The sequence below is a fragment of the Myodes glareolus genome, chromosome 10, assembly GCF_982192425.1.
Source record: "Myodes glareolus chromosome 10, mMyoGla1.1, whole genome shotgun sequence".
NCBI lineage: Eukaryota > Metazoa > Chordata > Mammalia > Rodentia > Cricetidae > Myodes > Myodes glareolus.
The window spans coordinates 51,691,730-51,718,044 of record NC_142035.1 but is presented as its reverse complement, the minus strand read 5'-3'; the positions used below and the strand labels follow the sequence as shown (position 1 = coordinate 51,718,044).

At 40.2% G+C, this 26,315-nt stretch overlaps 1 protein-coding gene across 1 annotated transcript in view; it reads left to right on the top strand.

The window, feature by feature from the left end:
* Ap4e1 (adaptor related protein complex 4 subunit epsilon 1) overlaps window positions 1-26,315 on the top strand; it is a 64,803-nt gene that overhangs the window by 6,240 nt on the left and 32,248 nt on the right. The window contains exons 3-10 of the mRNA XM_087911236.1: window positions 154-277; window positions 6,835-6,908; window positions 9,357-9,478; window positions 13,493-13,652; window positions 14,919-15,085; window positions 21,097-21,170; window positions 25,269-25,391; window positions 25,495-25,604. Of these exons, the coding sequence (XP_087767362.1) occupies window positions 154-277; window positions 6,835-6,908; window positions 9,357-9,478; window positions 13,493-13,652; window positions 14,919-15,085; window positions 21,097-21,170; window positions 25,269-25,391; window positions 25,495-25,604 (954 nt within the window). The remainder of the gene's footprint in view (window positions 1-153; window positions 278-6,834; window positions 6,909-9,356; window positions 9,479-13,492; window positions 13,653-14,918; window positions 15,086-21,096; window positions 21,171-25,268; window positions 25,392-25,494; window positions 25,605-26,315) is intronic.

Genomic DNA, 26,315 nt, shown 5'->3' with positions numbered 1-26,315 from the left:
TCTATATTCTGATATTAGGCAATTGCTTTGTAGTGTGTCTATCAGTTCTTCTTCATTACCAGGATAAATGACTCCCTTGTTAAATGAGTGTGACATACAGAAAAATGGAAGCATTCATTTGTTTATGTAGTGATTGAATGTTTCACTTTTCAGAAAATGATGAAGGAATGTATGGTGAGACTTATATATTGTGAAATGCTCGGATATGATGCTTCCTTTGGATATATACATGCAATCAAGTTGGCCCAACAAGGAAACCTCTTGGAAAAAAGAGTGGGTATGTATATGTTTAAGACTTCTGTTCTTACTGTTTCTCTAAGGTGTTAACCACTTCAAAATGATGGCTGGTATATGTTATGTTTTTAGAGCATTGCATTATGTATTTTTCTTTTTTCTAGTCCTCGGGTTTTTTTGTAGTCCTGGGATAGACCCTCACATGCATAGGCAAGTTCTCTACCACTGAACTATATCCCAGCTCAGATTTCCAACGCTAGCCCTTTAGAACACAAAGCCTATATGTAAAAGTGGCTTTCCTGGATATGAGTCATTGTGGAGTTATAGGGAAGATTAAAAGGTGCTTGATCATGGGATAGTGAGATGCTACATACAGATGTAAAACCCATTAAACTACACATAAAAGAGGTGACTTTCTTGTATGTAAATTGTTCTTTAGTAGCTCAAGCTTTAAGAAGCCTGTCTAATCCCATTAATTTAATGATAAGTCCCTCCGTCTGGTCCCTTATGGTGTTATGTGGCTTTTCTTACTATAGATTAATGTTTCGGCTTTCAGACTAATTCAAACTTTTTATAATCCTGATAAAGAAGTTTTTATTAGTAATTTACTTTAAAATTGATTTCTTTCAAAGCTTCTATAACTCTGGGATTTAATTCCAGTAGGCTTTCATCGTCTTCAGAAAGCTCTTCTGTATATCTCAGACTGGTTCTGCAAGCATTTTATTTCCTGACAGAGTTGTTCCTTTGGCCACTGTGCTTAGGTATCAAGCTGTACCTTGAAAATTCTGTGTAGCGGGGAGGGGGTTTCTTTTGTTGTTTTGTGGTTTTTTGGAGCTAGTCCAATATGTTGCAGACTGGCCTCTGATTTATCATAGAGCCGTGGGTTCACTCCCCAAATGCTAGGATTTTACCCCCACTCCTGGCTTATGTGAACCTAAGATTTTGTGCTTTCCAGACAACCACCCCACTGAGAGTTTTCATATATCTGAAACTTTTCTTTTGTATGTTTGTTGATGTTTCCTCTGCATGTGTCTGTGTGAGGGTGTCAGAAGCCCTGGAACTGGAGTTACAGATCCAGACAGTGTGACTTGGTGCTGGGAATTAAACCTGGGTCCTCTGGAGGAACAGCCAGTGCTCTTAACCACCCAGCCACCTCTCCAACTCCTTTTTATTTTTTTATTTTATTATTAATTATGTATACAGTGTTCTGCCGGCAGTCCAGAAGGGGAAACCAGATCTCATTACGGGTGGTTGTTAGCCACCACGTGGTTGCTGGGAATTGAACTCAAGACTTCTGGAATAGCAACCAGTGCTCTTAACCACTGAGCCATCTCTCTAACCCCTCCAGTTCCTCTTTAAAATAACCGATTAATTAATTTGTCTAAAATGTTTCTAATGATGACCTTTTAGTTTCTAAATGGTTACATTTGGAGTATTTTTCTCATTTCATTTGGTTTTGTTTCTTAGGTTTTGTCTTTGTTTTATTTACTTTTGAGACAGGGTCTCATTATATAGCCCCAGCTAGCCTTGACTATCACCTGCTTCTGCCTCCAAAGTTCAGGGATTAAAGGTGTGTGCCAACAAGCTTGTCTGAAAAAAGCATTTTGTTTTCTAACATTATTGTTGAACATTATAGAAGTGAAAAGCAGCTTCATCTTTTTCATTTATAAAGGGAGGTGTGTTAAATGTGAATATATTTAAATGTCTCCTTCCAGTTCTGGGAGGGGATGGTGCGGTAGAGTCCAGGTCCAGGCACCGTCCGCTGTTTCCTGCTTTTCTCCTTCCATATCTTCCTTCTCCTTCTCATTTCTCTGCCTTTGTCATTTCTTTCCTTCTTAACAGTTTTTCAACACTGACCTATTTATCTTTATTCGCTTTGTAGATTTTTTTTGTAGTTAAGAAAATAGTGATTCCCCCCCCTTTTTAATATTTAAAACATGGGTTGGAGGATGGGTAGCTCACAACCATCTGTAATGGGATCTGATGCCCTCCCTGGCATGCAGGTGTGCATGCAGACAGATTACTCATATACATAAAGTACATAAATAAGTAAACAAGTCTTTAAATATTTAAAACAATTTTAGTGTCTTTATTGCCTGTATGTGTGTGTGTGTGTGTGCATACCACACACATTTGTGGGGATCAGAATCAGTTCTTCCTGCTGTGATGTCCTTATTGTTAGCTATGTTGTTAAGGACTCAGAAAACAGATTCTAGTAGGTACCCATTGTGTGCCACACACCTACAGTCACACATAAGGTGGATAACTTATTATTTTTTTGTTTGTTTTGTTTTTTTTCGAGACAGGGTTTCTCTGTGTAGCAGTTCTGACTGTCCTGGAACTTGCTCTGTAGACCAGGCTGGCCTCGAATTCACAGAGATCCCCCTGCCTCTGCTTCCCTAGTGCTGGGATTAAAGGCGTGTACCACCACTACCCAGCTTAAAGTGGATAACTTCCACGATCTATTTTGAGACCCTCTACAGTGGTAGGGAGGGACAGAAACAAACATAGTAGTTATAATGTTAAAATTACTTGTGACTTTGGACCATGTGTTGTTCTCATATAGTCAGGCCTAAGAATATCAGTGAAAACTCAGTTTCCCTGATCTCTGAGTCTGTGACAAGAGTCTATATCAAACCACACCATGGAGTTCTGTAGAACTTCTTTAAGTATTGAGGGCTAGAATTTAGGTAGACTTAGCTTTGATCCAGCCTATTTATTTCCTTTTGCGAAAAGATAAGACTTTGATGTGGGATTCCCCTCTTTATGCTGTGAATACCATTGGTTAATAAAGAAACTGCTTTGGCCTGTTGATAGGGCAGAGTAGAACTAGGCTGGGGTGGTGGGGGAGGTGGGAGCTAAACTGAATGCTGGGAGAAAGAAGGTGCAGGAGAAGCCATATAGCCCCGCCAGAGACAGATTGCTGGATGGAATTTTACCCAGTAAGCCAAAGCCACATGGTGATACACAGATAATAGAAATGGGTTAAATTAAGATGTAAGAGTTAGCCAATAAGAAGCTAGAGCTAATGGGTCAAGCAGTGATTTAATTAATACAGTTCTGTGTGGTTATTTCGGGTCTGAGCAGCCGGGAACAAACAAGTGGCCTCCTACTACAGTACTTCAGCCTACTCTCTTGTTACCTGGCTGACTACTGTGTTGGCATTGGCATGAATTCTTGAAAGCAACAGATGATTGAAAATACTGGGGCTGGTGGTGATGGCACATATATTTAATCCCAGCTCTTGGGAGGCATAGGCAGGCAGATCTCTGAGTTTTAAGGCCAGCCTTATCTAAGTAGTAAGTCCCAGGCCAGCCAGGGCTACATAGAGAGACCTTGTCTCAAAAAACAAAACAAAACAAAAAACCAAAAAACAAACAAACAAACAAAAGCAAAAAGGAAAAATACTGGATAATTGGTGGTGTCTTAATTTGCTTTCTATTGCTGTGGTAAATCATTGGCTAACGTTAGTTGGGGTACTTTAGAGGATGGATATTTATATGTGGGATTTATTGGAGTGGCTTTCAGGCTGTGGTGTACCTACCCCACAATGGCAGACTCCTGACAGGAAGGCCAAGGATCTGGCAGTTGTTCAGCCCACAAGGCTGGATGTCTCAGCCAGTCTTCAGTCTGTGTTGGAATCTGTATCATCAAAGTAATGCCTTAGCGACAGACTGATGGACTTGCTAGTGAGAGTGAGTGCATGCAGGCGAAGAGCCAGGAGATAAGGGCCCAGATTTAGGGTGGGTTTTCTTACCTAAAATGGTCCAACCCAGGGAATTCTTTACAGGAGTGCCCCGCTACTTGGGTTTTAGTTGAGTCCAGATGTCTTCAGGTTGACAACAATCTAAGATTAGCCACCACACTAACCAAAAGCAACTTGGGGAGGAAAGTGTGTGGTTCAGTTTACAGCTCCCAGGCCACAGTCTATCACTGAGGGAAGTTAGGACAGAAACTCAGGGCAGAAGCTAAAGCAGAGAACTTGCAGGAATTCTGCTTACTGGCTTGCTTCTCCAGGGCATGCTTACCCTCCTTTTTTATAGGACCTACCTGGAGTTGGCACCGCCCCAGTGGGCTGGGCCCCTCCACACAATTGTTAATTAAGAAAATGCCCCCATAGACTTGGTTACAGGCCCGTCTGATGGAAGCATTTTCTTAGTTGAGAGTCCTCTTTCAAATTGACAAAAAGACTAACTAGCATAGGTGGTGTGATTGCTTTGAATAGCTTTTGGTACGTTTTAATTTTTATACTTAACATTGAAAGACCTCCGGAGCGGGGAGACTCTCACTCAAGTCTCGGGTAACACGACCCCCCAGGAACTCATGAGAGACCGTCCTTGCTGCAATCACACGAGGGTTATTGATAGGACAGGAACCAGTGCGCAGGGGCCAAAACTCATTTCCCACCCTGGGGTAGAGAGTTCAACCCCGAGTAGCTGGGAGAAGGGGTATTTAAGGGAAGAAACCATAAAATTCCGAAAATACCAGTGATAATCACAAGGGGGTAACTCCCTGTTTCTCAAGATTATTCTCAAGATTATAATCTAACTTTATCTTCAGCTAGTTCCTGAAACAGAGTCACTGAACTGGCTAATGTAGATTTTTGATTCTTCTCTCTCTGCTTAGATTTTTGGCTCTATTTTTTCTGCTAGACGGGTCTGGATTTATCTGGGTCTTTCACATTCATTTTTTATTTCCAATTTTATTTTTGTGTCATGCTCTGCTCTCTGCTTCTTGCCTTCGATACAGTGTGATCAGCTGCCTCCACTGTGTCTACTCTACCATAGTGGCTTGCCCTTAGATTGTGAGCCCAAACAAACTCTTTTGCTCTTTTTGTTTGTTTGTTTTGAGATGTAGTCTCACTATGTAAACCTGGCTGACCTGGGACTTGTATAGGCCAGGCTGGCCTTGAACTCACAGAGCTCTGCCTGCCTCTGTGCTGTGATTAAAGGCGTGCCCCACCACCGCCCAGCTAATTAAGGTTTCTTTAATATGACCTTTGAAATAGTTTATTGACTTTGGTGACTTGTGTGTGGGTGATACCTTACCCAAAGAAGTAGCTTCTGCTGTAGGTGCTGCCTGGCCTACCTAGTCAGCTTTTTCCTCTCTTGGGGAATAATAGTTTTTTTCCTCCATATTGAAAAATTAGAGTTGGGTGTGCTGCTCCTTGTAGTTCTGAGATAGAAATTGCTGAGTGATTTATGTTGTACAGTGGACAAGGACGCATAGTTCTGTAAGACTTTAAGACAGTTCTGAAGCCATTTTCTGACAGTTCTGAACCCTCTCAGCCTCCATGCCTTAGTGCTTCCCCTCCTCCCCTGGGAACCAAGGACCATAACAGCACGTATGTTCTCCAGAAACTGGGGCAAGATAACCTTTAAGATGTTGACTCAGTTCCTGAACAATTACCCATACACGTATGTTTTGATTCAGTCCCCTGGGAAACGGGGTCAAAATGACCTCTTACCTCATCTGATCTGGCAACAGCTCTCCAGCCAATTATTGGTAATAACCCTTTTGAATAAGCCAGTCATAATGGTCAAAGAACAACCCCCCTTGCTTCTATGGCCTTCTCCTTTAAAAGTAGATTGTACCAGCTATTCGAAGTCTCTTGGCTTCCCGAATGCTGAGGGACCCTGTCATGACAGAATTAATAAAATCCTCATGCTTTTGCATCGGCTGTGGTGTGAGGGATGGTCTCTAGGGGCGACTCCTCCTTGATGTTTGTACACTAGGGTCCAACAGTTCCTGGGTAATAGTAAGGATAGCTAACATTAGTACCTCTAGTGAAAGGACTGAGAGGAAGAAGAGTGAGGATGAGAGGTGGGTACGTGGGGACTGTCTGCGTCTGAGTCCTGATTCCTCCATGTCATAGTTAGAGACTTTGGGATGTTAGCCTCTCTTTTGACCTCATCTCTATACTGGCATGGTTGTTCTACTTACATCTTAGGGTTGTTTGGAGAATTAAATGAAGCAAGGCTTGTAGAGTTACTGACACATGGTAACTAATAAATATCATCGCCAGTATGAAAAGTCGCCAGAAACTCCGTAAAGTGCATGGATCCCATGTTCATCGCGTTTGTCATGATGTCAGTGCATTCATTCCTCTGTCCTAAAACAGTTTTTGAAGCAGAATGCTCATTGGACAGTGAGTCCATCTAGTGTGGCAGCCAGTGTGTCTTTCCTCAACTACTGTTACTCAACATTGTCTTCAGACTGAGAAAGTAAATATGAGTAACAGGACGATAATAAATCATCAGTGACTTGATGCTAACTTAATAACTAGGTTTTTGAACAATTGTGTTTGGCTCTAAGAGACAATATTTTGATTGATCATGTGGAGATTTTCACTAGAACTTTGACATTCACAGGACTTTAATTTTATATCTATCTTGCAGAATCTGTTATTCTGAATGTGCAGGATGAAGGACACCTGAAATCGTCGTAGAGAAGTTTGTTAACCATGTATTTACACCTCGTTTTTATATTACCTGTAACTGATTTGCTTCACACTTGGATTTATTTATGGGCTTTAACTTACTAGGAAAGGAATTTTGGAATATACTTAGTAATGAAAACTTTTTCTTCATTTTTTCATAGGCTATTTGGCTGTTTCTCTATTTCTACATGAAAGTCATGAACTTTTGCTTCTTCTTGTGAATACAGTGGTAAAGGTACCGTATCATAGTGTATGCTGGTTAATATGAAGTCTTATTTCTGCTCTCATGACATTCCTCTGTAGTCATAGTTACTTAAATAATTTGAAAGTGTAGGTTTACTTATGGAATTGTCTCAGAAAGATACCTGTTAAAGGCTTATTTTTTAAATTATGTGTGGATGTAAGGGCAGAGGCCTGTGGGCATCAGAGCCCTTGAAACAAGAGTTACTGACAGTTGTGAGATGGCATAGGCACTGAGATTTAAACTCCAGTTCTCTGCAGAAACTACCATTGAGCCACTTCAGCATCTAGAAGGGGGTTTTGTTTATTTTGTTTTTAAATTCTGGTTCATTTGGAACTCACTATGTAGACCAGGCTGGTGCCAAACTCACAGAGATCTGCCCGCTTCTGCCTACCAAGGGCTGGGATTGAAGATGTGCGCCTCGTGCCTAGCTATTTATTTTTGGCCTTGTACTTTTGATCCTCCTGGATCCACCCCTCCTGAGATTGAAGCGTGCACCATTACATCTGGCTTATGACATGGAGACTGAACCCAGGGCTTTGTGCATGCTAACCACATACTCCACCAACAGAACTACATCCCAGCTCTGTTTTATTTTGCTCTGTGTATGTGTGTGTGCACGCGCGTGCACGTATCTGTGTGTAGGACCTTTCCATCCCCACCCCCCTTTCTGAGACAGGATCTCATATATTTCAGACTGGTCTCAAACTCACTCTGTAGCTGAAGAAGGCACTGAACTCCTGATCCTTCTGCATGAACCTCCCCAGTTTAGTAGGAATTATAGGCATATGCTGCCTGGCTTAGGACATTTTCATACAAGTGTGTGTTGTGTGCTGAGTGTGAAAGGGTTTATCAGTCTGAGAGTTTTCTGGTGGAGTCTTTAGGTTTTATTATGGATAGAATCCTGTTTGTAAATAAGGGTATTTGGATTTCTTCATTTTGTGTTTTTGTTTTATTTTATTTTCTTGTTTTATTGTTTTGAGCTTTTCCACATTGAGTATAATGCTGACTATAAGTTTGCCATATATAATCTTTATTGTGTTCCTTCTATTTGTAGTCTCTCCAAGACTTTTATCATGAAAAGATGTTAGATTTCGTCAGAATCCTTGTTTGTATTTAGATGATCATGTGATTTCTGCCTCGTGTCCATTTATGTGATGTATTAAGTATTAATTTGCAGATGTTGAACCATCCTGCCCCCATGGAATGAAACTGATTTGATTATGGTACATGATTTGTTCTTGAATATGATGTGTTAAGTGTTGTGTGTTTAGACAGAGTCTCGCCGTGTTTCCCTGGCTGGCATGGTCACGAAGTTCTGCCTGCTTCTCTCTTCTGAGTGCTAGTATTAAAGTGTTCTCTACCATGCCTGGCAGTTAGCAAGTGTTTTATTAAGAATTTTGATATCAGTCAGGTGGTGATGGAGCATGCCTTTAATCCCAGCACTTGGAACACAGAGGTAGGAAGATCTCAGTGAGTTCAAGGCCAACCTGTTCTACTTAGCCAGTTCCAGGACAGCCAGAAATGTTACACAGAGAAACTCTGTCTCGAACCCCACCCGAAAGAGAGAGAGAGAGAGAGAGAGAGAGAATTTTGACATTTGTGTTCTTTAATTTCTTTTTGTGTCCTGATTAGGTTTCATAATGAGAGTTTGGTAGCATCTCTTTTATGGAATAATTTGAGAAAATTTAGTTCTACATAGTCGTTAAAGGTCTGGGAGAGTTTATCTGCTCTGTGACTACTTCTGAACCCACAGAGATCCTCCTGCCTCTACCCCCTACGTACTGGGATTAAAGAATGAGCCCTCACACCTAGCTCTGGACTTTTTTTTTAGTTAGATTTTATTTACTACTGCCTTACTCCTCTTGCCTGTTGAGATGTATTTAAATTATATTATCGTGGTCTGATTTTGTAGGTATGGATCTAGAGATTTATTTATTTTAGATATTTCAATTTAGTGTAATAAGTTTTTGAAATATGTTCTAATGATTTCATTGGTATCTATTAAAATAAAATGTCTCTCTTTTCATCTGTGTTTTTTAATTGATGAAATGAAGCAGTTAGTATGTGTAGTTATTATTATAATTTGTCTATTAATTCCTTCTATTTTGTGTATATATGAGTATGTATGAGCATATACTTTTTATTATATAAATTCTAAAGCTCCATTTATGTTAACTAGAAAAGTTTGTGAAGTTGTTTTATTAATTTGGAAAAGTTTGAGGGCTATAACAAAGGAGACTCTTTTGGCCTGTAGCCAGTCAGCTGCCTTTGACTATTATGGAAAATGAAATCAGTGTGTGTGTGGGGGGGGGGTTATTTTGTAGGTTCTGAGGCAAGTGTGAATGTATAAATTGGTTATAAAGAGGGGAGATTACTAAGTAAGCAGGATAGTTGTGGTGTTTGGTTTGTGCAGACTGTCTTCTTTCTTGCTTATGGCAGGACCTGCAGAGCACTAACCTGGTAGAAGTATGTATGGCCCTTACTGTTGTCAGCCAGATTTTCCCTCGAGAAATGATTCCAGCTGTTCTTCCATTAATAGAAGACAAACTTCAACATTCTAAGTAAGTAAACTATTTTCACATAGTTTTCGATACTATATGTTTCAAAACAAAAACTTATTTAAATGTATATCTTATTTATTTTTTCACAATTCCATACATCTGTACAATGTATCTTGATCATATCCACTTCTAATTCCCCAAGCCCTCCCAACACAACCTCTTCACCTTTATGTCCTTTTCCTCCTCATTCTAATAATGCTGACAATAACAACAACCAACCAAGTCCAGTTAGTGCTGCCCATACATGCATGTGTGTTGAACCATCCACCTAACAGTAACCATGTCCCAAAGAATAGTGACTGCCACTCCCCAGCAGTTGTCAACTTCCAGTAGTTTCTCAGCTAAGGTTGAAACCTTTTGAGCGTCTCTACTGTTCATGCTGGGAGGCTAACTGGTTCATTTGGTGCAGGTTCTGTGTAGGTGACCAGAGCTGCAGTGAGACCCTGCGGACAATGGCTGTGTCATGTCCAGAAGACAGTATTTCTCAGTACCCTTCCAGTCCTCCAGCTCTTACAGTCTTTCCTCCCCCTTTTCCAAGATGTCCCCTGAGCCTTGAGGGATGGTGGTGGTGGTGTAGATGTCCTGTTTAGGACTGAGCACTCATTAGTGACTTTTCTCAGCACTTTGACCTGTTACAAGTCTCTGCATTAACCGCTACCCCCATTGCAAAAAGAAGTTTTGCTGACTAAGGTTGAGAAATGCACTAATTTCTTGGTTTAAACATAATATTTAGTAGGCAGTTTGACAATGTGTCCATTTAGGAAAGTAGTAGTGGTAGGCTTTCTCATAGGCCTATGACCCCCAATCATAGACTTTTGTCCAGGTCTATAGTACTGGACATGAATTCCCTCCCATGGAACAGCCTCATATCCAATTACAGAGTGGCTGGTCACTCCTTTATTAGTCATGTCACTAGTGCAATGGCACGTCTTGCTTGGTAGGTCAATGTTATTGCATATAGGGTCTACCTCTATGGAAGTCCATTGGTGACTTTTCTCTCCCAGTGACCTGCATGGCACTTTCCAGCACTATTGTGTTAGAGTTCTCTAGAGGAACAGAACCAATGGTGTGTGTGTGTATATACACACATGTACATAAATATACTATACATACACATGCATATATTTTAAAGATTTCTTATTATTTTAATTATGTATATGTATGTGTCTGGTGTGGGTATGTGCATGTGAGTGCAGGTACCAACAGAGGCTGAAGGCATTAGATCTCCTGGAGCTGGAGTCACAGGTAGTTGTGAGCTGCCTGCTGTGGGTGCTGGGAATTGAACTTGGGTCCCCAAGAAGAGGTTAAGAGCAGCACATGTGCCGGACATGGCAGTGCTGCACGGGAGGCAGAGACAGGTGGATCTCTGTGAGTGCCAAGCCAACCTGGACTACAAAGCAAGTTTCAGGACAACCAGGGCTGTTCCACAGAGAAGCCTTCTCTTAAAAAACAAAGCAAACAGACAAACAAACAAACAAAACGAAACAAAACAAAAATCAGCACATGCTCTTAACCACTGAGGCATCTCTCTAACGTGTGTGTGTATGTGTACACATATGTATGTGTATCTACATGTATAGTGTAAAATTATTAAAGAATTTAAGAAGTCAGCTTTAAAATAGTAACAATAGCAGAATCACACCTGAAGATTGAGAACTCAGTAGTTGCTTCGTCAGTCAGAATAGTTGCACTGTGACTGTCTTTCATAAGAGAGTGGAATTGGGACACACAAGGAAAACATAACCCATAGTTTTTCACTTCAAAAGGCGAGGTGCCTCAGCAGTCCCAGTCTGGCACTGGAAGCCCAGAAGGTTCCTGGATACCCCTGGTCCTGGTTCACAATGAAAGTTCGGAAATTCTGGTTCTGCTGTCAGCAAGGAAATCCTCATCCGCAGCAACAGCAGTAACAGGGTAGTTAACTCTGCAGCAAGAGGGGGGCCAAGCCAGAAAAGGTGGGATGACTTTTCCTTTTGATCTGGGTTGTGACTTGAAGGTGCAGACCAGAATTGGGGTGGGCCTTCCCACAGGAGTCCAGGCAATCAGGACACTCCTTAGATGAGGCTCTATACTCAGGTGACTCTGATTTGTGGCAAGTGGACATTAAAAGCAACTCTAACAACTACGAAAGCTAACCATCATGGAGAAAGCTTCCAGGTCATTCCCAGCTTACAAGTTTACCATTTGTATACCTAGCAACACAATGTGACATTATATTAAAATGTTAAATATACTTCTTAAAACAGATGAAATAAATGATGCATAAGAGGGGAAAAAACCCAAATCTCTAACAACCCTGTATGTAAAAATGTTTTTATCAAGCATGTGTGGGATGAGGACCTGAGGCGGTTGCTTGGTTGGTGATGTACATGGTGTGCAAGTGTGAGGACCCGAGTGTGTGGGGCCTTTGCCAGCAAGGCTGTACAGTGTAATTGTGGTAGGCAACCAAGAGCAATGGTGATGGCCTGTGTTGTTTTGGGGGCCTTTGGGATCTTCCTGATCAATATCTTACCTAATAGACCATGTTTTCTGGAAAAAGTGTTGCCTGCTGCTACAGAGTACCTCAGTTCAAACCCTTTCATTTAAACTATGTATTTTAATCAGCTTGCAAAGCTATAGGTTTCCATAAGCCTTGAGAAGGCCTTCCTGTAATCAGGGGTACTGTGAACCTAGTCACGAGCTCCTGTCTGTGTGGGAGAATGTATTACAGTTGTCATAAATGGACATATTGTTAAGCTCTCAATATATATTTATATTTGTTCCTTTTTCTAATTTAAAATTATGTGTATTCATGTGTGTCCTATGTGGGTATATATGTATGTGTACAAATGTCCACAGAGCTCAGAGGCACCAGATGTCCCTGGAGCTGGAGTTACAGGTGGTTGTGAACCATCCATCTTGGGTGCTGAGATTTGAACTTGAGTCTTTTGCTTGTCTGATGTGTATGATTCTCCAAGGTCAGTCCCCAGCACTGAAACACACACACACACACACACAAAAACAAAAAACAAAACAAAACCAAAAAAAACACAAAATCAAAACCAACCAAAGAAACAAAAAAAACTAGGATATAGTTTTTCATTCAAAAATGAAAAAATGTTTCATTTTTGCTGCATGTTTGCAAGACATAATCTGCTACAGGTGAATGTGAGACTGACTTATTGTCAACTTATTGTCACAAGGTTTTTAAAACAAGTCCCAGGAAGAAGAGTAGCATTTTTCTAAATCCATGTGTCCCCTGCGCCTCCCCATCCCTGCAATATTTGGAGTATATTTGCCTATTATAGAAAACAATTTTTTACCCTAATGAATCAAAAACAGAATTAAGGAATTATAAAATTTATTTATCTTGTTTTAATTGATTACAAAAGCAATCTGTGCATGTTACTGAGAGTTCTACATCTAGGGCTGTGTGTAACTGACGGCTGCTAAAGTGTCTTCCGGGCTCACACCTGTCTTTGCCCTCTTTGGAGGCAGAGCATGAAGGTCATGAGTTGGAGACCAGCCTGAGCTATGTAGGGAGACCCTCTCTCATGAAACAGTAACTGAAAAGGGCTCAGAAGAGGGCTCAGTTGCCAATGTCCTTGAGGTGTAATCATGAAGTCCCGAGTTTGGGTCCCTAGCGTCTCCATAAAAGCCAGGCCAATCAGCACGCACCTGGAATAAGATGCTAGAAAGGGAGAGATGGGGTCCCTGGGCTTTGTGGCTGCCAGTCCAGTGAGACTGAATCAGAAAGCTCCATATTAAGTGCATATGTGACCCTGTCTCAAAAAGGAAGAGAGCGATAGAGGAAGATAACTGATAGCAAACTGGCCTCTACACACACACACACACACACACACACACAGGTGTACACACACAAACATGTATCCACATACAGCCTTCCCTCCCCCTAGAAGGGGGACTTCTTTATAAAGAAGCAATATTTTTGTCTTTTTCATACTTTGCTGCATTAGAATAAAATAATTAACTTGGTAGCCCAGGTTGCCTTGTTTATATTTCATTTTTTATCCTTAGGGAGATTATACGAAGAAAAGCAGTTCTGGCATTATACAAATTTTACCTTATTGCTCCTAATCAAGTACAACATATCCATGCTAAATTTCGGAAAGCACTTTGTGACAGAGATGTTGGCGTCATGGCTGCCTCTTTGCATATATACCTTAGGATGATTAAGGTAAGTTGGTAATTTCGGCATGTGCTCAGTTGTTACTGTTGTAACTCTCACTATGGATTTGAAGAAAATGCAGATATTTCAATAAAATGATTAATACTTTATACCATTATCAGGCTAGAGAGTTGGCCCATGGGTAAGAATGCTTGTACACAAGCAGAAGGATCTGAGACCAGATCCTAGCACACATGTAAAAGCTGGGCATGGCCATCAGTGTGTGCCTGTAGCCCTAGTGCCGTGATCATGTGTGTGTGCCTGTAGTCCTAATGCTGAGGGAGGCAGAGACAAAAGGGGTCTAGGGCCTCCTGGCTGACAGTCTTGTTCTAGGTGCAGTGAGAAATCCTGCCTCAAGGGAATAGGCAAAGGGTGATAGAGCAGGGGTCCCAGAATCCTCCTGTGGACTCTGCATGTGCATAGGCACACACTCTTGCACACACATGTGCATATATCTACTATATTCACACACATAAATATATTTTATGCTGTTATTTACTTCTAAATGTAACTTTTGTAAATTGCTAATAATATGAATTGTATGCAAGGAAGATCGGGTGTTCCAATCCACACTGGTCCAACTTTAGAGGACAGCTGACTGTGGGGTGCCCAACCACAATAGTTACATCTACAACACAACTCCTATACCCTGGAGAAGGATGGAAAGATTGTAAGAGCCAGAAGGCCAGGGCATCTGCTATGAGATAGTATCTTCTATAATGTGAGAGCAAGCTGTACACATGATCCCAACAATGTGGTCACCTAAACAAAGCCTGAACAATGATACCAGGTGGCATCCCACTGTGGATGGGAGAAATCTCACAAGTTACACCCCTCGATGAAGAGCTACAGGCAGTTAATGGCTATGGAGAGTCGGTCTTCTCCAGGAATGAGCCCCTAATAAGCTATCTAATACCAGGTGGTTATCTAAAACACATATACATATGAGCAACACTAAGTGGACTCAGCAGGTTGTTTATGTGTGTGCGTGTCTGTGAGAGAGAATAATAAAAAGAGGTCATGAATTTTAGAGAGAGTGGAGGAGAAACATGAGGATTGGTAGGGTAAGAGGGAGGAATGAACACAATGTAAATACAGTATGAAATTATAAAATATATGTATATGTGTGTATATGGATATAAAAGAATAATGCTGGCCACATAGCACATTTGAGGTCAGCTCTGGCTTGTATGAGAGACCCTGTCTCAAAAAAAGGAAAAAGAAAAAAAGGTAAAAAAAGACATTATTAACAGATTTTTTTTTTTTTAAACATAGGAAAATTCCTCTGGATATAAAGATCTGACTGAGAGTTTTGTGACAATTTTAAAGCAAGTGGTGGGAGGAAAGCTCCCAGTTGAGTTTAGTTACCACAGTGTGCCAGCGCCGTGGTTACAGATTCAGCTCTTGAGGATACTGGGTCTTCTGGGAAAGGACGATCAAAGGTAGGCTCTCCCAGGTCACACAGTGACCACACCGCACCATAGCCTGAGCTTGCTCACGGAGAAGTTACGTGAAAAAACAAAATTCCTAGCACTTACCAGCTTACTGGTGGTAAATAAACCAATGGAAGAGCAGAGTCCTTTAGGTTGCTGCGGCATTCCTAGGTTGCCCACATAGTCCCCTTGTGAAGCATAGTTGCTTGATCATTAGCATAGAGGGTGAACTGGTAATATTTCACCTGTGTGTCATGTGCTGTCTGCTGCAGCTACTGAACTCTGTTATCATAGAGATCATAGGACTAAACAACTGTGGACAGCACAGTTACTATGTTCTGGGAAAGGGTTTTATAAACACTAAAACCTGAATTTCAGATGGATTGTGCGTTTCTTTTGTTTTTTTTTAAACACATAAAAACTATTCACATTTGCAGCCATAAATAGGAATGAATATGACCAAAACAGATTATGTATACTATGAAAATTTCATGATAAAGCCCATTTTTATTAATAGGTGCTAATGAAAACACAGAAGTCACAAAAAGGAAAACAAAGTATAATATTATCTGCTTTAGCAAATAAAGATAGAGATTGTCTCTTGGAAGCACCTGTGTGAAATTTAACTAAATTCAGACTGCCTTTAGAGTTAGTTACCATCTTCTAGGTAACAGAGAGAGAGATGGTGCTAAACTAACTACAAGATATAGACTGTAGAGAAATAGCAGACGCGATTTTCATCAAGTAGATGGAAGAGAAAACTGAAAAGTGAGACTATACAGATTAGAGAAATTTAGAAGAGATAGCCAAATACAACGTGTGGGTCCTGGGCTGGCAAGATGGCTGAGAAAGTAAAGGTGCTCCCCACCAAGCCTGAAACTCGTGAGACTCTTTTACAGTGTTCTCTGACCTGCACACGAGCACCACAGTCTGTGAGCACACACATAAATACATGCATGGATACATACACACAAAACTAGTACATAAATGTAAATAAAAAGGAATAGGTCTTATTTGGATCCTGATTTTCAAGGAAACTGTGATGTAACTGATAATTCAGGTACAAATTGAACATAAAATATTAAGGAATTGTGACAGTACATATATGTGTGTGTTACAAAGGAACTGTGAATGTATCTATCTATCTATATCTATATCATTTATATTATCTTGTATAAATGCATTTGATTTTGAAACATTCATGCCTAAGGCAATAAATGTTAATCTAGAATTTACTTCAAAAATAATCTTTATGTGTAGAAATTAGATAAAGTTGGCCATAACTCAACTGTGTGAGGTAATAAGGGTTTACATTACTTTTTTTTTTTCCTAGTTTTTCGAGACAGGGTTTCTCTGTAACTTTGGAGCCTGTCCTAGAACTAGCTTTTGTAGCCGAGGCTGGCCTCGATCTCACAGAGATCCACCTGCTTATGCCTCCCGAGTGCTGAGATTAAAGGCATATGCCACCACCACCCAGTTTACACTACTCTTTAGTAGGTTTGTAATGTTTGTATATCTTTAAATTTTTCCATAGTAGAAATTTAGAATAAAATTTATATTAACAGCAAAGAGAATTTAGTTTTCAAGCACAAAAGAAGTAAAACACACAAGCATTAAGAAGAATTAGAGAAGACTCCACCTTTGACCATTTCCTGATGACGCCAATTCTGTTTTAGAGAGAGGCTATTGGACACTTCTTAGGAAGGTCACATTGGGAGTGGATGCTATATGATCTGAGAATTTTCACATCTTACTCATCATGTCTATTCTTACACTAATTTTGTAGTCCTTTAGGCCTTCAATAAAATTGTAGTTTCCATTTTATTTTTTAAATTTTTATGTGTATGAATGTTTTACCTGCATGCATGTCTGTGCACCATATGTGTGCCTGATGCCATGGAAGCCAGAAAAGGATGTCAAGTTCCCCTAGAACTGGAGGTACAGGTAGTTGTGAGCAACTTTGTGGGTGTGGGAGTTGAACCTGGGTCCTCTAGAAGAGCAGTCAGTTTGCTTAACCACTGAGTCATCTCTCTAGTCCCAAACCCTAGTTTCTTAATACTGCAAATAAAACTAAACAAACAATAGCTATCTGATTGTCTCAGACCTATGGCTGTCCTTTTCCAAGTCTTGATTCACTTGGAGATAGAGCTGTGTGTGTGTGTGTGTGTGTGTGTGTGTGTGTGTGTGTGTGTGTACAATTTTTGTCAAGCTTTTTGAAATAGACGTTTTTTAAGTTCCAAGAATTGTACATGTCATAGTTAGGGTTTCTATTGCTGTGATGAAACACTGTGACCAAAAGCAACTTGTGGAGGAAAGGGTTTATTTTGCTCACAGTTCCATATAGCAGTTCATCATCGAAAGCAGCAAGCATAGGAACTCACTCACACAGGGCCGGAACCCGGAGGCAGAAGCTGATGCAGAGGTCATGGAGGAGTACCACTTGCTGGCTCACTCCTTCTCATTGCAGATCTGCATAAGAGTGCTCGCTAGTAACCTGTGGTACAGTCAACAACATTAGTCCAGACCTCTTCAGTTTAGCCTCAGACAGGTTCTTTTATTTTTTCATTTATTTTGTTTGTTGGTTGGTTGGTCTTTCGAGACAAGGTTTCTCTGTAGCTTTTGGAGCCTGTCCTGGAACTCACTCTATAGACCAGGCTGGCCTCGAGCTCACAGAGATCTGCCTGCCTCTGCCTCCCAAGTGCTGGGATTAAAAGCGTGCGTCACTGCTGCCCAGCTCAGGCAGATCCTTAAGACGAAGGCAGAAATCAGCAACATTCTTTGCAAGAATATCACAAGCATGACCTCTAACACAGTTAGTTAATTAGTTGGCTAATATTAGTTAGCTAATATTGTTCTCCTCTGAACCCTCTTGGGCTCGGCCTCCACAGTCCACATTGCTTTCAGCACCACTGTCTTCACGCTCCTAAGTAAGATGGTCCCTTAAGCCCCACTTATAGCCTTCAGTAGTTTCTTAGTCCAAGTTTTCCACATTTCTACAAACAAAACAAACAGAAAAACACCAGCATGGTCAGGTCTGCCACAGCAATAGCTCACTCCTGGTACCACTTTCAGTCTTAGTTACTTTTCTGTTGCCATGACAAAACACCATGACAAAGGCAACTTAGAAATGAAAACGTTTAGTTTGGGGACTCTTAGGATAGCGGAGTCCATGACCATCATAGCAGGGATCATGGGAGCAGTCAGGCAAGTAGTCATCACGGCACTGGGGAAGTAGCTGAGACCTCACATCTGATCCACAAACGAGGCAGAAAGAGGGGCTACTGGGAATAGCATGGGCTTTTGGAAACTCAAAGCCCACCTTGGAGACACCTTCTCCAACAAGGCCTCATAATCCTTCCAAACAGTTGTACCAATTGGGGACCAAATATTCAAATATATGAGCCCTTGGTGGCTGTTTACATTCAAACCACCACAGTACAAGAAGTTCCTATTTTTACATTATTTACTTACATATACCTTAGAACTCTTGGTTTTTATACTTAGACTCATGGATTCCAGGCTGTCTCAGACTCACTTGTGGCTAAGGATGACCTTGAACTTCTGATTCTCCTGCTTCCACCCTGAGTTCCTGGACTACCAGCGTGCTCTTCTATGCCCAGTTTACATACAATTACTGCTTTTAAAGTGTTTTCTGAAGTATCTGAGAGCAAGTCTGTCTAACTACATATAGTTTCTTTGAGAGCAAGGATCTTTCTGTCCTAAGAAAAGACTTGTTAATCAGTGTTCTGGCATTGATGTTGAACATTGGGTTCATCTGTGTTTTAGTTCTTAGCCTTCCAAAGGGACCATCCTTCAGTCTGTTGCTTCACCTCAAAATTCACTTCTCTTGAGTCCTCATCAGTTCTAATCGAGCTTATATAATTCTGCCCTCTTATAGCAGGGAGCTCTAGTTCAAGGTTATTGGAATTCAGCCTGAAAATTAGTAATTTCATGGTATTGTATTATACCTTACTGGTCTAGAAAAGGGCTTAATGTGTTGTCAGAATTAACTTCAGAAACGCTTAGCAAATGTATGTACTAATTTTGTTGTCATTACCTTCTTTGTGGATGAATTTGGAGAATATATGCAAAGATGAGTAAGAGCCAGGCAGTGGTGGCACACACCTATGATCCCAGCACTTGGCAAAGATCTCTGTGGTTTCAAGGCTAGCCTAGTCTTCAGAGCAAGTTCCAGGACAACCAGGGCTACATAGAGAAACCCTGTCTTAAAAAACAAAACAAAACAAAACAAAATAAAGATGAGTAAGATACTCTTTACCTTCAGATAGTTCAGCCAAATGGTAGCTAGGCTCAATTAAACAAATATATAGAGTCTAACTCCTATGCTGTGGAAAATTAGAATATTCATTTTTTCTTTTGAATCAACTATAATGACATTCTATGTTAATAAATCTTACAGTTCATGGGCCTGAAGAGATTGCTTACAGGTTAAGAACACTTGTTGCTCTTCCAGAAGACTCGAATTCAATTCCCAGCACCCTTGTGGCAGCTCACAGCCATCTGTAACTCCAGCACCCTCCTCTGGCTTCCATAGGCAACAGGCATACACATGGAACACAGACATACAAGAAATCTAAACACCCATACACATAAAATAAAAATGAATTTTTAAAAATAGAATTCATACAATACTATTATTAGCTCAATGCAGTGAAGTAAAAATGTTACTTCCTAACATGATTATAAAGTATTTAATTTAAAATTTTTCTTAGGAAAGTGTTTTCATATCTATTATTTGAATAGTTTCTTGTGTTTTCTAGCATTGTGCATCTCAGATTATTAATATTTAGCTCAACCATGTCCATAATTGTTTCCATTTTTATGAGGTTTTTGCCTCTTTGACAAGACTTTGACTTGTAAAATTGAGAAACTATACTATAATCTAGGGGCAGTATTGTTGAATTTTGTAGAGGGATTCCTGCTATAGAGGAAGAAATACACAATCAAATAATAAGTAAATTTTAGAATGTCATCCTGGATTCTCAATGAATATTTATACTCTGTCTAGACAAAATGAAAGCACATCAACTTCCAATTGACTTTTCTAACTATCTCTGAAAGAAGAGAAAATTGCTGAAGGAGAAGGCTACTGTCCATGGTTCCAGATCATTTTCATTCTTGTTGTTTGTATAGTAATGTGCTTTTTCTGCAAGACCGCTGTGCATGAACTTGGTTGTTGCTTAGCATGTTTTTCATTCTATTTTTTAATTTTTAAAATATATAAAAATTATCAGCTGAGACGCATTAGTTCTTGTGTTAGCCTCTTGGGGGCAGATTGCTAGGGCTGCAGAAACATTGCATTTTAGTTTTCTGAGACAGGGTTTCTCTGTGTAACAGCTCTGGCTGTTCTGGAACTCGCTTTGCAGACCAGACTGACCTTGAACTCATGGAGCTCCTCCTGACTCTGCCTCCTGAGTGTGCCACCACTGCCCGGCAAGTGGTTTATTTTTAATAAAGGGTGGAAATTAAAAATTTGTTCCTAAGGAACCTAGTTACTCTTCAGGAAAAGACCAGAATTTGAATATTTTTCTCACAACAAACAAGTTGATATTTTCTGAAATAATCTGGATATGTAAAATATTTTTTGGTTGTGAACCTAGTCTTTAATGGCAAGGCCATCTTAACAGCCCAAGGATATGCGAAACGTTAATATTGTAGCATAAAGCAGAAATATTTTGTTATTAATAAAATTATAAGAGGGCATGCATAATCAAATAAGAATCTGGTTCGTAAGCTAGGACCAGATTGGGGCAGTATTGACTGACCTCTGTGTATCTCCTCATTGGCTAAGTTAGTCACTTTAGTAGAGAAGAAAGTTTTACTCATGAAAAGACCAAATGAGTTCTTTTGATGCGAAATTTGTATACCTTTACTGTAAAATGAATTTTTTTCGCTTGTCTTCTGTAGATCCTCATTTTTAAAGAGAGAGAAGTTTGAAAATCTATTTTGTTGGGTTAGAATGCTATAATTCTCCTGCAAATAAAATATCTCTTAAACAGGACAAGTGAATTAATGTATGATGTTCTTGATGAATCCTTACGAAGAGCCGAGTTAAATCACAATGTCACTTATGGTAGGTAAATATGAACATGTTTTCCTAATGGCTGGTAGTGCTTTTCAGTATTGGAGCTAAGTCTGCTTTACAATAATATAAATTCCAATGAAATTTTATGCATTAATTCTAAGATGGTTCTCTGGGTTAATTTAAGCCCTGAAAATAATAGTAATTTGAAATTGTGGCTTTGTATGTGTGAGTATAGATTTGCAAGTATGTGTTTGTACACCTGCATGTGTGTGCACATTCGTGTGGAGGCCAGAGGGCAGTCTTGGGTGTCGCTGTGACTATAGATATGGGTGGGAGCAACCACATGTGGAATGTGGAGACCAGAAAGCAGTGTTGGCGGTGCTCCTTAGGAGCTGTCCATCTTACTTCCTGAGACAGGGTCTTTCACTAGGACCTGGGGCTTGCTGATTAGGCGAGGCTGGCTGGCCAGCATTGTCCAGGTATTTTTCTCTTTGCCTCCCCAGCACTGGGACTGCAAGCATGTGCCACTATGTCTGGCTTTTCTGTTGGTTCTAGGGAACTAACAGAGGTCCTCATGTTTGTTCCTCATGCTTGCATATGTGCTTAAATTCCTTTTTATAATTTATACCTGGTCTTTAGGTTAGGGTTTAGATTGTTATAGAAAAGTAAACAAAGTATAATGCTTTATTATTATTAATGGTCTGTGTATTTATGCTCTATATGTGTAGATTTACATGTAGAATCAGGGCACAATTTTCTCTCCATCTTCTTTTCTGTGTGCTCCAGTAATTGAACTCAGGTTGCCAGGATTTTGTGGCAGATGCCTTTGCCCACTAGCCATCTCTCTGGTCCTGATACATTTTTAAGCTTAGAAACCTGCAGACGCGCCTTTTATTTTTACCAGTGCCAAGAGGGGGAATGGCATAGAGGCTGTTCTTTCAGTTAGACGCATATATTCAGATTTGTGTAGTGTTGGAGAACTCTAGGTGGGAAAATAATTTTAAAAACCTGCCAAATAGAGAAGCTGTGGCTCGGCTGACAGAGGGCCTGAGTGCTGTGAAGCTGTGAGTGTAGAGTGTGAGCACTGCTGTGACCCCAGCATGGGAGGGGAGACAGGAGGACCCATCACTACATGGTAAAGTCAAGGTCAGCCTAGGATGCATGAGACCTTGTGCTATTCCCCCCCCCAAAAAAAATTAACCAAATTGGTTTTCAACTTAGTTATGCCTAAGTACAGATTTTGAAGTACTAGTATTTCCTATGCTGGTATCCCAGTAATCTCATGAGCATCTATACAAAGATTAGAATTTAGATGGATGATTACAAGTTTTTTGTTTGTAAAACAAATTTGATACCAGAAGAGTTCTGAATGGCAAGAAAAAAAATATCAATTATAATAGGAAAACAGAATTATAACAGAATACCATCATTTAAATCTTACTTAGGACTGTTGTAATAGTTCAAGGTTCAACAAGGTTGGTTGTTTGTTTTGAGACAGGGTTTCGCTGTAGCTTTGGTGCCTATTCTGGAACTTTAGGTCTGTAGACCAGGCTGGCCTTGAACTCACAGAGATCTGCCTGTCTCTGCCTCCCAAGTGCTGGAATTAAAGGCATGTGCCACCATTGCCCAGCTGTTTTTATTTTTAAAGATTTATTTATTTATTTATTGTGTAGATGTTCTGCCTGCGTGCATGCCCACAGGCCAGAAGAGGACCCCAGATCTCATTATAGATGGTCGTGAGCACCGTGTGGTTGCTGGGAATTGAACTCAGTACCTCTGCAAGAACCGGCAGTGCTCTTAGTTAAGAGCATCTCTCCAGCCCCGAATAGCGCTCATGGTAGTAAATGTTTTAGATTTTTCAAGTCACATAGATTTCTTTTCTTTTTTTTTTTTAATTTTGAAACAAAATCTCACAGAGCCTGTGTTAGCCTCAAATCACTACATAGCTGATGGTGGCTTGAACTCTTGATACTCCTGCCTCTACCTTAGTGCTGGAATTATAAGCATGTTACCATACCAGGTTTTACGTAGGTTTCTATTGCATGTTCTCCTTTTTAAAAATACCTTAGTTTCCTCTTATTATCTATGTGTGGGTGCCCACAAAAATGCTTATGTTCCATATCTTGCCTGTGGAGGCCAGAGGACAACTTAGGGTGTGTTCTCCTCTCCCACATGTGGGTCCTGGGATCAAATTCAGGTCACCAGCTTGTGTGGCAGGCGCTTTACCCATGAGCCATTTCACCCCCCCCCTTTTTGTAAAATATAAAAATAATTCTTAGTGCATAGGCTTACAAAAGTAGGTTAAGGATGGTTCTGGTGGTTTGCCCATTTTAGTACCTATCTGAATATATAGTCAGTGTTTTTAGGTTCACTTACTATATAGTATTTAGATTAAAAATCAACTCCCTTATTGAATAATAATTCAGATTCTGATTTATTTTCCTCAGTTATGGAAGGTGTTGTATGAAATCTTTTCCTGAAGAATATTTGTGCATTAATTGATGTACGACATCTAGTGTGAGGTCCTGCTGGTTGTATGTTGAACATCTTAGAAGCATACATGATGGAAACGTGTGGTTGCTACAGCCTGGGCTGTGGGGATGGAGTGATTCTGTTGGCACTTGATGTTTATATCTGCTGACTCTGTGCTCTACTATATCTCGCTTTGTTGTTGTTGTTGTTTTGTTTTGTTTTCTTTATTTGTTTTTGTTTTGAGATAGAGTCTTGCTGTTCTTCCTGGTTGGCCTAGAAGTCACAGTGTAGTCCTGCTGGCCTTTCTCTTTCAGCGTTCCTCCTGTCTCGGCCTCCTGGATGCTGGAATTACCGGCATGCATTACCACATGCTTTATGTCTCCTTTCAGATGCTAGGATTGCACAGGTCTTATGAGACTTAATGATGTCTTAATAATTCCCCTCTTTCTCTTTGGATGTGTGTATGTGGTATATCCATGTTTATGGTGTATGTGTGTGTGTGCACCTGTGTGTTCTTTCATGTGTGCAAATGTAGAGGTCAGAGGTTGACTTCTCGTGTCTTCCTCTGTCATCCTCACATTATTTTTTTCATTTGAGACTTATTTTATTTTTAATCATGTGTGTTTGTGTATATGTGTGAGTTTGTGCGTGTGAGTGCATGTTCCTTCAGAGGCCAAAAGAGAACATCAGACTCCCCTGGAGCTGGGATCTACCCGTTGTGGGTGCTGGGAACTGAACTCTGGTCCTCTGCAAGGGCAGCAAGCATCTTCCCAGCCCACTTCTTTACCTTTGTCTGTGAGACCAGGTCCCTTTATTGACCCTGGTTAGACTGGCTGGTCCGTGAGCCTCCTCTTTTCCCCATCCTCTTTCCTCAGTGTTGGAGTTATAGATCTGCACTACCATGCTCGCTTTTCTGTGGGTCCTGGGGATCTGAACCCAGCCAGTGCTTCACCCACTCAGCTGCCACCTCAGCCTCAGTGATCCGTTACACAGCCAAATGCGTCAACTTTGAAAGAATTTGTATTCTCTTTAATCATCGTAGTTATTCTTTTGACTTTATCAGAAAATTAAATTGAACATTTTCAAGGTATATAATAACCTGTTCTATATATTAGAGATTACTTTTAAAGAAGTAGCCTGAAGATTCTTAAATAGTGACTCCTCCCTTTGAAATACATGACTGTGCATACTAAGATGGTTATTGTATATGTGGTAGAAACTACTCGAAGGTTATTTTAAAGTATTCAAGGAGTGTTGGGAAGATCTATGTAGAAATGATTAATGTATTTTTTAATGTGTGTGTTAGACTGTAGGCCTCTGAAGGGCAGGGGTTTTATCTGTTTTGTTCACTGTTGTATCCATAGTGTTAATACCATTTCTGACTGTATGGGTGTTCAGTATATGCTTGTTGTATTAAAGAATACATAATTTTTTTTTACTGTATTAAAGAATACATAATTTTTTTTACTGGTGATGAAATTTCCTTTGAGTTGTACTGTATTAACTTAATCCAGATAACTGTATAAGCATGAAAATAAAGATTGTTTCTCTAGAAACTTTTTATAAATAAGATTTTAGACTAAAATATATCCTCCAGTTAATTTCAAGTTCTACACAAAATTGTTCTTCTGTTGTACTTAAATATCTCTGTCATTTTGTATTTTCTTTCCTTAGCTATTCTGTTTGAATGTGTACACACAATCTATTCTATTTATCCTAAATCAGAATTACTTGAGAAGGCTGCCAAGTGCATTGGAAAATTTGTTCTGTCACCTAAAATAAACCTCAAATATTTAGGTAAGGTGATTGGTTCTTATGGTGGAAATTGGAGAGAGAGCTTTTAAGACTTGCTGGGTACGTATTTCAGGTCGTTGAACTGTAATGTGATCTTTATTTCTAGGACTGAAGGCTCTTACCTATGTTATCCAGCAGGATCCTTCTCTGGCTCTTCAACACCAGATAACCATAATTGAATGCCTAGACCACCCTGATCCCATTATTAAAAGAGAGGTAAATTAGGGCTGAAGAGAGAATGACTCAGCAGTTAAGAGTGCTTGCTACTCTTCCAGAGGACCCTCCAGTGGCAGAGGGATCCGATGCCCTCTCCCGGTTCCTAGGCACTGTACACATGTGGCATACATTCACACAGACACAGATACAGATCCACAGGAATAAAAATTAAAGCTCTTTTTTAAAAAGAGAGAGGTAAAATATTTTGAATAGTGTGTTAAGGTGGTAAGTTTTTAAAATTTTTTTGATCTTCTTCAGAGAGATTCAAATGATGGCCAATGTGTGTGTGTGTGTGTGTGTGTGTGTGTGTGTGTGTGTGTGTGTATGTATGTGAGTATATTTTAAGACTTATATATATATTATTCTTTCATTTTTAAAATTTCATTTTTGTTCTTTGACAGTCTGGTATGTATAATGCATGTTTTTCATTTTCACCTCCTGTTACCCTCTCTTGCCCCCTTCAGCTGCAGCCCTTCTCCTCCCATCGCGTCTGTGTGTGAGTGTTCGGTCAGGGTTGCTTTCATGAGCTTGGGTGGCTCATCGCTGAAGAAAGCTGATACCCCTTCTCCAGCCACTGTTAACTGTCAGGTGTCCCTCACGGAAAGCTGATAGTTTTCAACAAAGTACTACTAACATGGGATTTTTGTCTTGTGAGACAGGGTCTTGCTGTGTAGCCCCCATCTCAGTCATCCAAATGCTAGGATTATGTGT